This window comes from Leucoraja erinacea, chromosome 23, assembly GCF_028641065.1.
Source record: "Leucoraja erinacea ecotype New England chromosome 23, Leri_hhj_1, whole genome shotgun sequence".
Classification (NCBI taxonomy): Eukaryota; Metazoa; Chordata; class Chondrichthyes; order Rajiformes; family Rajidae; genus Leucoraja; species Leucoraja erinaceus.
Genome location: NC_073399.1, coordinates 18,707,967 through 18,722,201, shown reverse-complemented (window position 1 = coordinate 18,722,201; position 14,235 = coordinate 18,707,967). Strand labels below are relative to the sequence as shown.

Sequence of the window (14,235 nt, the reverse complement as noted above, 5' to 3'; positions counted from 1 at the left end):
TGCACCTTTTCTATCTTAACAACATCTTTCCTCTCACATGGTGTGCTCAAAACTGAACACAATACTCCAAATGCTGCCTCTCCAACGTCTTATTCAAGTGCAACATGATCTCCCAACTGAGATGTTTTAAAATGACAAATGGATTCAATAACATAGATTTGCCATGCTAGGAATCTAGTGGAAGGGGGGAGGGTTTTAAAATTAGATGCATTTTGGAGGTGAAATTAAGAAGCACTTTCTGCAAACACATTTCCCCTAAAAATCCCACATTTTCCAAGTCTGATCAATCAATGTTAGTTGATTGAATAAAACATAATGGAGTAAAGGGAATTGAGGTCAAGATTAATGTTTGAATGATGGAAAGATTCAAGGGGATGAACTATTCCTATCTTTTTGTCTCTTGCATTCTTGCCAGGTTGCGGAAATTAAGAAGTCGATTCAAAATGGACTGCTGTATCCAAAACTGACAGAAATGGACAATAGAACATATACTACGGCAATAGCAGATAGCGATAAAGACAATGAAGCATTCATTTCTGCATCACAGCTCTATTCTGTGAGTACATTGTGATGGTGAAGGGTTATGCCCTCTGTTTCCTCCAATGAATCTCTGAGTGGAATTTAAGATGGAACAAAGCATTTCTGCCTTCTAGAATTAAATGCATCACAATTTACCATACTCATTTGTTTTCTTACACAATTTCAAACCTCTAAGCACTTTCATCATACTTTAATCCTTTTACTATTATGCAATATTTATTTGTTGATTTTGACTATTGTGGCCTTTGTCCTTTACAATATTAAAATATGGTATGACATGTCTTCGTATAGCTGTTTTAAAAAGTGTAGCTCTATCCCTATCATTCCCAATTCTTGTCAGATCTTAAGATCTGCAACATGATCATTGTTTGCTGCCTGGTGGCAGATTGATAGGGGGCTAGATTTGGCTACAGTTTGCTCAAACAATTTGCAAAATGGTGACATAGTTATAAAATGACAAATAAAATCAATTTTAAATTGGGATAATGCCACTTTTACTTGACTGAAGATATTTGACAAAACAAAGGGAGGTATTTATGAAGGACATTCAAAATGTTTTAGGTAAACTTTCTCTAAAAGGAAAAGGAGTGGACAGCTTACCTGAAACCGCCTGTAATAAGTGAATTGAACGTAAAGTAAGACAAAAGAGGAAGCATATGTAACCCATCGAGAGCTTAATTTGGAAGAAAAAATAGACATTTAGAGGTGTTATTAAAAAGACTAGGGCAACAGAGGGCACAAAAAGAATACAAGCAAGTAAAATGAAAAATAACATCACAATGATTTCTAAGTAGATAAAAGACCACAGCATAGAAATGTGCCCTGTGTATTTGGAACGTATTCTTCTATGTCTTGCCTATTTGAATGTCTGTCTGCATTCCCCTTAAATCTAGTAATTGTATCTTATACCACTACCAACTCTGACAGGGTGTTCTAATATCAATCAATCTCTGTGTAAAAAGTTAATTCTCAGATCTCCTTTAAAACTCCTACCCCTTATCTTAAAATATGCCCTCATTCATATGCCCACACCTCTTATAGTCTTGTATACTTCTGCAAGGTTACACTCAAGCCTTATTTGCTTGGGGAAAAGAAGCCCAACGCTTGCAATCTCTAGAAAACATGGGACTGCAGATAGTGGTTTGCATAAAAAGACCCATGGTGCTGGAGCAACTCAGCAGGTCAGGCAGCATCCCTGGAGAACATGGATAAGTGACATTTCAGGGTTAGGACCCTTCTTCATACTTGTGTCTTTCGTTCCAATCTCTTCCCATGTCCTATTAACTTTATATTTATTTTCAGGTGAAAATATCAACATGGATGCAAGTTTCCTGTAGAGGGTAGGGGAGGAATAAACAGTGAGAAGAAATATCTTGAGTAAGGTTGTGCCCGGATTGCTTTGATGCCATTGCAGTTCAAGAGAGAAGAAACAAAGGAACATGTAAAAACTATAAAATGTGGCTCAGGATTGTAGTAAATATCCAGCAAATCAGACTGGGCCAGTTTTTTTTAAAGTTTTTTTTTATACAAAACTGAATTAATAAACTACAATGGACCTAGTCAGCTATAACATAAAATGAACTTCTCTAAATTATTAAATTCAATATAGCTTTAACAAGGAACAGTATGTCATTGTGTATCTGGGCACATTACAGCCTTCAGAATGCTCATCCATCTCCAACAACCACTCCCTTCACAATTTCCTATGCAACCTTGGAAGTGCAACACGTCTTTGACCTTGTCCCTTCCATCCTTCTAGGACCACAAAAGTTAGTTCAAGTGAGGCAATGTTCATTTGCATTTCCATCTTGTGTATTGTATTCGGGGCTAACAATATAGTCTTTTTTACATTTAGAGAAACCAAACATAGATTGAATGATTCTGAGCCTCTGCTTCCTACACAGTGACTCATTGATCTCAAACTATTGACCACTATACTGCTGCGTCACTGACCAAACTGTACTGTGAATGTCAGAGGCCACATGGAGATTGGAGTCATGTCAATAATGTCAAGCCAATAGCTATTATATTGTGTGTCTGACTTCAAGCTTATCATTGAAACCATCACTATCTACTGCATTGCCTGCGATTGAGGTCACTACCCCATGTATACTTTCAGCGATTCAAGCCACTGGTCTCTGTATACTTTCACTGACCTAAGCAACAGCCCTGTATATTCTGTCAGTGACCTCAGCAACTACCCAGTATATTCTCAGTAACCTAAGCCCCTGTCCTCTGTATTTTGCCAGTGACCTCAACCACTGTCTTCTGTATTCTGTCTGTGACCTAGCCAATGTCCACTATTCTGTCAGTAACTTATGCCACTGACCTCTGTATTCTCAGTGCCCTAAACCGCTGCTTTCTGTAATCATCAGTGACCTTAGCCACTGTCTTCTATTCTGTCAGTAACTTAAGCCACGGCCCCCTCTATTCTGTTAATGACCTTTTGCATACTTTCAGTGACCTAAGCCACTGTCCGCTATAGTTATACCCAAGCCACTGCCTTCTGCATAGTATTACTGACCTGTCACAGGGTGCTGATTTCAAGCTATTCCTAGTTGTTGCTATGGATGATGACCTCAACTTCTCTATTGTGAGTATCACTGACCTTGTAATCATTGTAAAAAAAAAAAAAGTAGATGTTTTTGTGTTTTGCAGTTTAAGTCAAAGCGTGTTGCAGGAGGAGTTAAGATTTTGTCCAGCCCATTCCAAACCGCAGGAGATCTGCTGAAGAACTCTGTGCCAGTGGAGAGTGAGCAAAAGAATTACACAAACTTGGATGATCCGATCTACAACTTAAACAGCACACTGAAGAAAAATCCTCAGGGTTACACACATCCTTCTGTAGACAACAATGGGAAGACAAATCAATCCTCGCCTCTTCTTGCCAGTCCCAACAAGAAAAAATCTACCAAAAGCAAATTGCTTGCAGAAAGTGCCAAGAAGGACTCTCAGAATATCACTAAATTTTTTCAGCAAAACAAATCTCAAGGAGTAGCCATGAATACAACCAAAAGTCTCAGTGATGATTATAGCTCTGTAGTCAATGATGCGCAAGAGACGGACAGCAGGAAAACACTCTCTTCCACTGTGGCCTTTTCTGAAAAACTGGAATCATTCCCAGATCCAATTATAGTAACTAAAACCAGAAATGTGGATAAATATTTGCAATCCAATCATCATGTGGAAGAAAAGACCAGGTAGATTAATAATTTATTCCCTAGTTTGTTTCCCATGCTAAGCCATTCAATCAGATCTGTGTAACTGAAAGATACTCAGAAACGATGACCTAGAAGTTGAACGATCTTAAACCTGCACATTTTCCTTTAACATGTCCTGAATCTGAGATCAAAACCACCCTCCAAGCTGGGAGTTTAATGTATATGAAAATGGCAGTTAACTTGACTGTCAACGTTTCAGCACATAATGTAATTGTTTTTTTAATATTCGAATTTTTCTGGGGATTTACTACAAATGGCATGCAGAGCCTCTAACGCTTCTCCAAGTGCCAGAAAATTTAGGATTTCTCTAAAGGCAGAGAAATCCTGAACTTTCTGAAGTGTCATTCTTCCCCTACACTGTGACATCAGACTCCTTGATAACTCTCCTCATGGCTTTCAGCAAGGAGAGCAAGGTTCCTGCATTTCCACAGCACCTAAACTTTTGAATCTGTGCAAACTAAGTGTGCTGGTTTGGATGTAAATGCAGGAACAGCATCTATTTGTTCCAATAAAGAGAAACAGCAGCAAGCGATTAACATAGTTTATTTTCCAAATTATCCAAATGTTTTATTTTTGTCTTTCTTTTTTAATTCTTTGTTTTATTAATTTTGAAGTCTTTGTTTCTGAATACCTAAGACAGTCAGAAAGACTAAGTTTTGACAGTTGTGATGATTCCCGCTGAATTAGAGAGCATGTCTTACTTAGGAGGTTGTCAGATTTTTCCAATTTTATCGCGAGCAGGGCTTCTCAAGCCCCATGTGACATACTTCAAATTGTGAAATAGCTTGCTATAACTGGGGAGCTCACCAAGAAAGATTAGGATTAATTTGTTCAGAAATTTCCAGCTGAGAAATCTGCACTAGATATGTGTGGACAACGTGTGTGGTTCATTTACCCCACCCCTACTAGAAAATCTAGTCCATTAATTTCTTATTTGTCCCCTATTACTCCCTCAGCCTGATTTGGAAAGGTAACCACAGGATTATATACATCTGGTACCCCTAAACCAAATTTGGCATGTGGGCTTTTGAGTAGATTATCGTAGGCAAGTGATCAGAATAGGAGCCCTGCTTTTGCCACCTGTGTTCTAGACCCATCCTCACTACCACAGGCTATTAAGGTTACTGCCGTCTCCCTGTTACAGATGAAAGCTCATCACTCTGAAACATGAACTTTGTTTTCCCAATCTTTTGAATATTTACAGTTTTTATTTTTTATACCATGAGTAGCTCCATGGCCTCAATAGTTGCTCATACATTTTCCCTGGGTCACTGGAAAAGATTCTCACAATTGTATCTACTTGTGGAATAGACTTCAGCATATGGGCCCTCATGGACTCAAATGGTTTTTTTATTTCATTTATTTAGTGTGCCCACACATGACATTCTCATCTGTTCAAAGCTGGCTTGTAGTTGTGATCTCTGCAAGATGAGATAAACTATTAAGATGCTTTTGTACAAGTTTGATTCTGCATAATGGTTAGGACAGTCTTTCCAGGTGAGGCAGAGGTTCACTTGCACTTCCTCCAACCTTATCTACAGTATCCTCTGTTCCAGGTGTCAATTTCTTTACATCGGTGAGACCAGGTGCAGGCTCGGCGATCGTTTCGCTGAACAGCTCCGCTCAGTCCGTCTTAACCTACCTGATCTCCTGGTTGCTCAGCACTTCAACCCCCCCTCCCATTCCCAATCTGACCTTTCTGTCCTGGGCCTCCCCCATTGTGAGGCCCAGTGCAAATCGGAGGAACAGCACCTCGTATTTCGCTTGGGTAGCTTGCACCACAGCGGTATGAACATTGACTTCTCTAACTTCAAATAGCCTTTGCTTTCCCTCTCTATCCCCTCCCAGTTCTCCCACCAGTCTTATTGTCTCCGACTACATTCTATCTTTGTCCCGACCACTCCCCTGACATCAATCTGAAGAAATGCAACTTTACCTAAACCTGTTCAATATTTGCTCTTGATGCTTTCTGCTTCAAACCTGAATGTGCACAGTCTTTTTATCACCCTGTTTTCAACATGACCTCCCAACATGAGGCATTTATTGATTATTAAATCAAATCTTCTTTGCCATTCAGTTTTTGGGAGTGCAATAATATGCCTTGGAGTACTAACATGTTTACTAGTCTTTATCTAGATGCCTCAACATAAGTAAATAAACTTAGCTTTAAAAACTCAGCATGAAAACAAGTTGGAAAAATGTACACGCCTCCTTTCACATCCCTTTCTGAATGTCAAAGGCTTTTAAGCCAATTGAAGCCCTGTTGGTGTTTGTAAATAATGAGCTATTTCAAATGGCAATCTGCTTTATAAATGGTGATTGACAGACTAATACTAATGAGAACACCAGGCTAAGCTTTTCCGCACTTTGAAACAGTGCCTTGCAATGATTTTCATCTATTTGAAAAGCAGATGGGGCTCCAGATTAATTTTTCAACTGAAAGACAGCGCTCCTGATGGTGAAAGACTGCTTTGGCACTGCTTAGGAGTGTCAACTTGGCTGTTTACACTCAAATCTTAAGTGAAAGTTGAACCTTCTAACTAAGCCACAATTGAAGCTAATTTAAAATATTTTTTTTGTGAGATAATTGTTAAGGAACCTCAATATAACATGTACTTTAACTAAAGTCAGCTGGGACATGCTGTGCATCTTGTAACTTGAGGGTCATGAGTGTTTAGAACTTTCGTCCTCAAAAGAACAGTGGACGCACGATCTGAATATATTTGGCGACGAAAATGGGTTGATTTTTGGTAAACGGGTGAAATATTACCGTGGGTAAACAGGAATGGGGGAGTTTAAGTTGCAATCGATCAGTCATTATCTTGTTGAATGGCATAGCAGGCTCACAAACCCAATGGCCCATTCCTGCACCTACTTCAATGTTCATATGTAAAATCTGACACACAAGTCTAAGATAAGACAAATGACCAGTTGGAAATGCATGGGTTGAGCAGGTTAATCTGGAATGAATTTGTTAAAGGTAGATTGTGTTTGAATTTTAGTTTACAAGAAGTAACCAGATTCATTAAAAAAAAATGAGAGATGCACTCTCTGTGGATTTTCAAATGGTGTTAGGTAGGATCTCTCTGGCATATTATATAATTTGAGCTGTATTGTTTAACAGAAAACTCGGCTCAATGTGGATAAAGAGATCTATTAAAAGTTGCTGATAGCCTACAAAAGATGAGAAGTTTAGAATAATTCCAAAATACAGAGGCAGGATAATGAAACGATTAAGTAGGCACCAGATTTATTTTCACATGGAAAAATGAGTAAATATATCTTTAATGTTTTTAATTTTTGGGATGTGTCTATTGCTGGAGATATTATTCGTCTTGATGTGGTCATGTGACCTGATTTCAGCCACTGTGCTCTACATGTTGAAGGTGCTCACATTACTGTTATGTGGGGAGTTCCAGGGTTTTACATCGGAGACAATGAAAGACTGCCTGCATGTCCAAGTAAAAAGATTGACCTTAAAGTGTGAATGCAAGTAGCAGTTTCCCTTGCTTCAGTTATTGTCCTGCTTCATGGGTTTGAGGGTTCCTGTTGCAAAAACCTTAACTGCTCCAGTTTACCATTATACATTGCAATCACAGTACATAAATTGTAATTTAAGATGGTGGTGAGAATTCCATATCGCTTCCGAAATGCCCTGTAGTCACTTGGAGGCTTTGGGGAGTTTGTGTAGTTACACAATACTCATCGCAGTAGCCATTAGATTTATGTATGAATGTTGCAGAAGTACAGCACAACTCCAGGCCACAGGTTCCATCCTGATATCTCAGATCAAGGAACCAGGTTCCATTCTGATCTAAAACAAAGTGCTGAAGGTACTCGACGTGTCAGGCAGCATCTGTGGAGCAAATGGACAGACAACTTGTTGGGTCGGACCCCTTCCTCAGACAGTAGGTTCCCAACACAAAATATTGTGCATTAATTCCCTCCACAGCTGCTACCTGATCCATGGAGTTCCTCCAATACTTTGTCTTTTGATCAAGATTCCAACATCTTCAGTTTATGTCTCAATAACCATATAACAATTACAGCATGGAAACAGGCCATCTCGACCCTTCTAGTCCGTGCCGAACACGTATTCTTCCCAAGTCCCATACACCTGCGTTCAGACCATAACCCTCCAGTCAATGGTGCTTTCCATCTTGATCTCTCAGCTCCCGGACCTGGTTTTATTCTGCTCTCTCAGCTACAGATTCTGGGTTCTATCCTTATTCTTAGCTCTTGCATCTCGGTTCCATTTTGATCTCTTGGCAACAGGAGCTGGGTTGAATCTTGACGTCTTGGCCACAGGATCTGGTTTTTGCCCTGATCTCAGCTACTGAACCTTGATACCATGCTAAACTTGATGCTGTCTGTGTGGAGTTTGCACGTCTCTCTGTTGGTTTCCTCCCACATCCCTAAGACAGTGTGATGTGTTAACTGGCAAATTACCCATACTGCATACAAAAAACAAGGGTATTTGGTTGTGTGAGAGCAAATGTTACAGAAGTAGAGAAAAATGGGAAGAGTGGGAATGGGATTAATTTCTTGCAAACTAGCAGGCATTAATGGGTCAGTCTATTTCTTTCTGTAATGTTATATCTTTTTGTCTATGGTTATGTATTGTTTTATCAAGCGACAGACTCGGAAGCCTAGGAAAAGCTCCTGATGTGAGCAGCCAATTGTGGCATGGCACTCATTCCGCTGGTGAGAAAAGAATATTAACAGATGAGGTAAGGTGCCAAAATGTTTCTTGTTCTCAAGGTGACTTGTAGTGATAATCCCCGATTTTATATGTTGAGTTGTTTTTTTAGGAATCTGGAATAATCGATCCAAAGCGACGGCGAACGAGTATCAATCCCTCCATTTTATATCCTCCTGATCTTAAGGGCAATAAGATGAAGAAGAAGGTTACCTTTGACCCATTGCATCAGGACAGTACTGAAGTGCTTCCAGCTGCATCAAAAGGAGGACAACTGAAACAGACTGCAGATATTGTTGTCAAGTGCCTAACCCCTTATTACAAAGAGGGAAAGTTTGCTTCTAAGGTAAATTAAGCTGCATTCAACCTAGGACATATAGACCTCGTGTTCTTAATTTGCAACTGCCGTTGCTCACAGAGATATTTTTATTTCCATTTTTCAGTACATTGTGTAAGTAATTGGTGATTTAGTAGATTAATCTTTCATACCAACCAGCCGATGTTTCAGGTACCATTTATCAAGGGAATGGACAGTTGCCATTTCAGGTCAGGACCACTCTTCGGACTGATGGAGTAGGAGGGGGAGAAAGCTAGAAAAGAGAAGTGGGGGTGGACCAAAGCCTGGCAAGTGATAGGTGGTAAAGGTGATTGGCAGATGGGTGGAGTAAGTGACAAATGTTGGAGAAGAAAAGAAGACAAAAGGATGCCAGATAAGGTAAGAAGAGGGAAATGTAGAGCCAGAGGGAGGAATACAAGTGGAAGGGGACAAGTAGGAGGGTAATGATGGGAGATAAAAGTGAAATCTGGGATTTGGTTATGGGAGAAAAGTACACAAAGGAGGGGAAAAGAGCATATGCACACTGGGGTGGGGAAAAAGATGGGGGGACAGGGTACTATTGAAATTAAAGAATTCAATCTTTATACTGTGGGGTGGTAAGCTATCCAAGCGGAATATGATGCTTTTCTTCCAGTTTGCGTGTTTTCTATCTGGCAATGGAGGAGCTAAGGACAGAAATGTCAGTTTGTGAATAGGATGTGGAGTTAAAATGGCTAGCAACCGGGAGATCCAGCAGGATTTGGTGGACAGGGCACAAGCGGTCGCCCCTGGTCTATGCTTGGTCTTGTCGATATAAAGGAGGCCTCATTGGGCATACTGAATGCAATAGATGAGGTTGGAAGAGGTGTACTTGAATCTGTTTCACCTAGAAGGGCTGTTGGGTGCCTCAATGGAAGTGAAAGAGGAGGTGTAGGGACAGGTGTTACATCTATAGTTGCAGGGGAAAGTGCCTTGGGAGGCACTGGTTTGGGTGGAAGAAGTGAGTGAAATAAGGAGACTCGGAGAGAGTAGGCTCTATGGGAAGTAGACGGGTGAGGGTGGGAAATGGAGAATATGTTGAATATGCCACCCAAAGATCTTATAGCTTCGCTATAAGATCTTTGATGCCACCCACCCCGGTATGCACATTTATTCCACCAACCGAGGCACTCTGCTACTTTCCCCTTCTCCAATCATTAATCTCTTATCCCCAAATCACACATTTCTATTTGATCCTCCCTTTCCTTTCCCCAATCCTTTCCACCCATATCCCTCTCTCCTGGTTTAACATTTCACTCCACATCTTTCCTTATCGGACTCCCTTTTGCCTCTTTTACACCTCTAGGCTTTGTCACTTACTCCATCTGTTTGCCAATCCGGCACCTCGCCTGGAAACACCTTTCACTTTCCAGGCAATTTACCCACACCTCTCTTTTCCAGCTTTCTGCATCCTATTCCATCAGTCTGAAGAATGGACAGACGACGTTTCTGTCCATTCCCTCCACAGATGGTGCCTGACCCACCAAGTTCCACCGGCAGTTTGTTTTTTTTGCTCAAGATTCCAGCATCTGAAGTTTTTGCTGCCTCCAGCCAACATATTTCATGTGTTGTGTTACTACAGGATTTGTTTAAAGCTTTTGCACGTCATCTTTCTCATTTACTGGCTGTTGGAGAGAATGCATCGAAGAAAAATGGTAAGAGTAAACTTATTTTCAATCACGGTCTGTTGGGTTCTGGGAAATGGGATATAAAATTAATCTGAAGGCAAATAAATGTATGCATGGTAATCTCACCAGATATAACATTCCCTTACATGATCAGAATATTATGGGAAATATAAGGTTTCCATTACCTCTCCTGGCTGTGCGTTCTAGACTGATGAAAGCCTTCTTCACTGTCTACAACTCCACCAATGTTTGTGTCGTCTGCATACCTACTAACCAACCCATCTACATTTTCATCCTAGCCATTTATATAGATCACAACTTGTGAAAGGATGTTTTCACCACTTCTCTCATTTCCTCTAGAATAGTCAGGAGGATTTGTTTTCTTGAGAAATGATTTTAATTTATTTCAATTGATCTTTCAGTGAAAGAAGAGGTCCAGCAAATAATCCATTGCTTCTTTAAAAGTCGCCGGAAGTGTGAGAGTGAAAATGACTGGAGGGACCTGCATGCATCATAGCCGTTCTATTATACTTGACACTGGCAGGAAGCAATTTATTTTTTATTTATATTTGGTTTGACTATTTAACGTGGCATTGGTGCTATAGAGCCATTTATTCTTTGGCATAGCCACATCAATCAGGGCTGATCTCAGTAATTAGGTAAAAAGACATTCAATTCTATGCAAAATCTTTGGACTATGCACCAGGCCGCATGAATGAGAATGAATGTGTTGTTATTGTTCTGTTGTAATTATTGAGAGAATTGCAAACTGAGATACTTTATTAAAATAAAGATTTTTCCAAACAATATTATTGTAGAGGTTTTGCTGAAGTACATTAATTACTATTATCAGGAAGATATCAATGGGCTGGTCAAATGAACATAAATTAAATTCAATCTTAAGAAAAGTATTGGAGGAGCATAAGCAAGGCATGGAAATACATAAAATATTAAGTTTAGGAGAGAAACAAATTTTAGAGAATGTGTTCGGAGATCGCTGAAAATCGGTGGTGGGGAGGGGGGGGGTGGTAGAGAAGGCGGTTAAGAAGGCATACCTGACTATTTGCTGAGTCGCAGAATGAAAAACACAGGGGCATCATGCTATAATTATATTAAAATACTAAGCAAAAAAATTAAGTACTGGAGGATAGACATGCCCTTCTTCAGTCAACCTGAAACGTCACCCATTCATTCTCTCCAGAGATGCTGTCTGTCCCGTTGAGTTACTCCAGCTTTTTGTGTCTATCTTCGGTTTAAACCAGCATCTGCAGTTCCTTCTTACACTAAGTATTGGCGGAATTCAATGTGTCAGGCACCGTCTCTGGAGGTAGTAGACTGATGACATTCTGGGTTGGAATGCTTCTTCCAACTAACTGGAGTTTGATTGGCAGATGGGTGGAGTAAATTACAGATGCTTGAGGTAAAAATGAGACATAGGGATACCAGATAACGGAGAAAAAAAATGAGTGAAATATTAAGTCAAAGCGAAGGATATGGGCAAAAAAGAACGGGGTAGGAGAAAGTGTGAATAAAATGGAAATGTGGGCTTTGAGGATGGGGATAAGTGTACAGAGAAAGAAGCATGGGGACTGAGATAGTGAAAGATGGTGGGAGAAATGTACATGGACCACAGTGGGGTGAGCATGTATTGAAATTGGAATATTTAATTGGAGATATTCGGGTGTTAAAATTAAATGGGCCTTAAACAGTCTAAATAAGATCTTCCTGACCTTGATTGTAGTTGATTGCGAGGAGAGATTTTTAATTTAGTTTATGACATTAGAGGGGAATTGAGGAAAACAATGTCACCAAAAAAATCAATAAATCCTTCAATTTAAGTTGGGTAAATTTGCAATTGGCTTTGATGCACATAACAACGTCACAAATTTAACAGAACCATGTGATAGATGTGAACAAAGCCAATTATCATATTTCAGTTTGATACTTCTGGTTCCTTTCCCTGTCCCTCATAAACATGGTACCTGTATTTGACTTTGAGCAAGTAGCTGATGTTTACCACTGAAGCTACAAGCAGCTGATACACTACCGCAATACAGGAATGTAGTAATGAATATATTACATGTTATTGTTGTTTACATTCTATAAGTCAAATATATATTCCTAGTTTCAGATTCATGCCAATTGCTGGACTGTATTAACCTGCAGGTTAAGGACTTGCTGTAGTGAGATAGTGGAACTCATTGGCTGAAAGGTAGTGGAGCAGAAACCATTACATTTAAAAGTCATCTGGATGATTTCTAGAGAAGCCATAACCTGCAGGGCTTGGGAATGAGAAGTGGGAACGAATAACCAAAAGATCCTCACTCTTGACGAACAAAGGGTCAAATACGAGACTCGTGCACTAAATAATCTCACGTTTTATTAACCATGTTCTCTGGAACCCCGGCTAAACCAAGATGTTGGTGACCCCGGTAACTCAGTTACTCCACTTGGCACTTGTGCCACTACCTGCCACGTTTATTACTATCAATACGGTTAACACACTAAACGCGTTTTTGATAGATATTTCTTATTTTAACTAAACGGGACGCAATGAGTTACGCACTAGTTCCAGGTCGGCCTGTACATTGGACGAGCCTGCCGTCTCTTCCGCAGCTCTGCCGGCATAGCTGGACTCTGCGTTGTCTTTCGCTTTGCTGGAAGGAGGAATGCCCCAGAAAGCGGCCGATCGTCCCTCTTCACAACGGCCTCCTCTCGGCCTCGAGCACGTCAATGGCAGCCTCGCAGCAGGCGCGCAAACAGAGAGCGCGTGCGCGCCGGCCCGGCAGCCGTTGCCACGTGCAAAGATCCTACAGCAGCTCCTCCAGCTCCTCCAGCTCCTCCAGGATCTTTGGCCACGTGTGCGCGCCGGCCCGGCAGCCGTTGCCACGCATGCGCGCCAAGCGGCATCGAGTTTAGTGTGTCAGCGTCCGAGTTCCGCGGCTGCGACCCGATGCCACCGGTGCTGTTGATTCAGAATCTTCCCCGTTGGGCGCCGCCTTCCTTTGCTGCCACCCGGGCTTAGCCCAGAATTTTCCGCACATCTGCAAAGCCGCGGACAGGGTGAGACTCCTGGAAGGGACGAGGCGGATCTACAGCTCAGACGGAAAGGTGAAATAGGGTCAGAATCAAAGATTATAGAGGATCTTTGGTCAGAATGTTGCACAACAAGGCCGCAAGATCAAGGGGTGTTGGAAAACTAGAAGACTGCATATGTTGGAGCCTATTTAAAATAGTAAGGAACTGCAGAAGCTGGATTCTTGTGTGGAACATAGCGTGCTGGAGGGACAGAGGCTCAGCCACATCTGTGGATGGAAATAGACGACTTGCAGGCTGAAGTAATTCCTTTTATTTTGCTCAGTTTAGCCTTGATTGGTGGAAAGCAGTAACAGACACGGAATTAAGAATTTGGACAATTGTAGATTGTTTAGAGACAGCCAGAATGTATTTGTTAAAGGGAAATAATGTCTTAATAATAAGAAGCGGTTGGTGTCTTAAAATCATTGCCGCGGCACTGGAGAGGAGGCTGGATAAGTACTATATCTGTGTAAACCAGGGGGAAGGGGAAAGGGACCGGCTCGATTGTGTTTACATACCAATGGATCTGCAACCATTCTCTGATTCAGTAAAACACAGCACAAGATATACATGATTAGGATTGAAGACCAACAGAGAAAATGATTGTGTCGATAGAAAATTGGTTACATAACAGGAAATCGAGAGTCAATGACAGTTTGACAGACAGATGGGAACGTATGCAATGTATGGATAGATGGGAACGTATGGGAAGCA

At 40.8% G+C, this 14,235-nt stretch overlaps 1 protein-coding gene across 2 annotated transcripts in view; it reads left to right on the top strand.

The window, feature by feature from the left end:
- Positions 1–11,250, top strand: part of recql5 (RecQ helicase-like 5) — a 57,882-nt gene extending 46,632 nt beyond the window's left edge. Inside the window, exons 14-19 of one of the 2 annotated variants that reach the window (XM_055654003.1) lie at positions 416–556; positions 3,199–3,740; positions 8,395–8,491; positions 8,648–8,806; positions 10,398–10,470; positions 10,866–11,250. In XM_055654003.1, coding sequence (XP_055509978.1) covers positions 416–556; positions 3,199–3,740; positions 8,395–8,491; positions 8,648–8,806; positions 10,398–10,470; positions 10,866–10,960 — 1,107 coding nt within the window. In that variant the 3' untranslated portion in view covers positions 10,961–11,250. Of the gene's footprint in view, positions 1–415; positions 557–3,198; positions 3,741–8,394; positions 8,492–8,572; positions 8,807–10,397; positions 10,471–10,865 lie in introns of both variants that reach the window. The other variant, XM_055654002.1, reaches the window with a different exon arrangement.
- Positions 11,251–14,235: the final 2,985 nt, after the last annotated feature.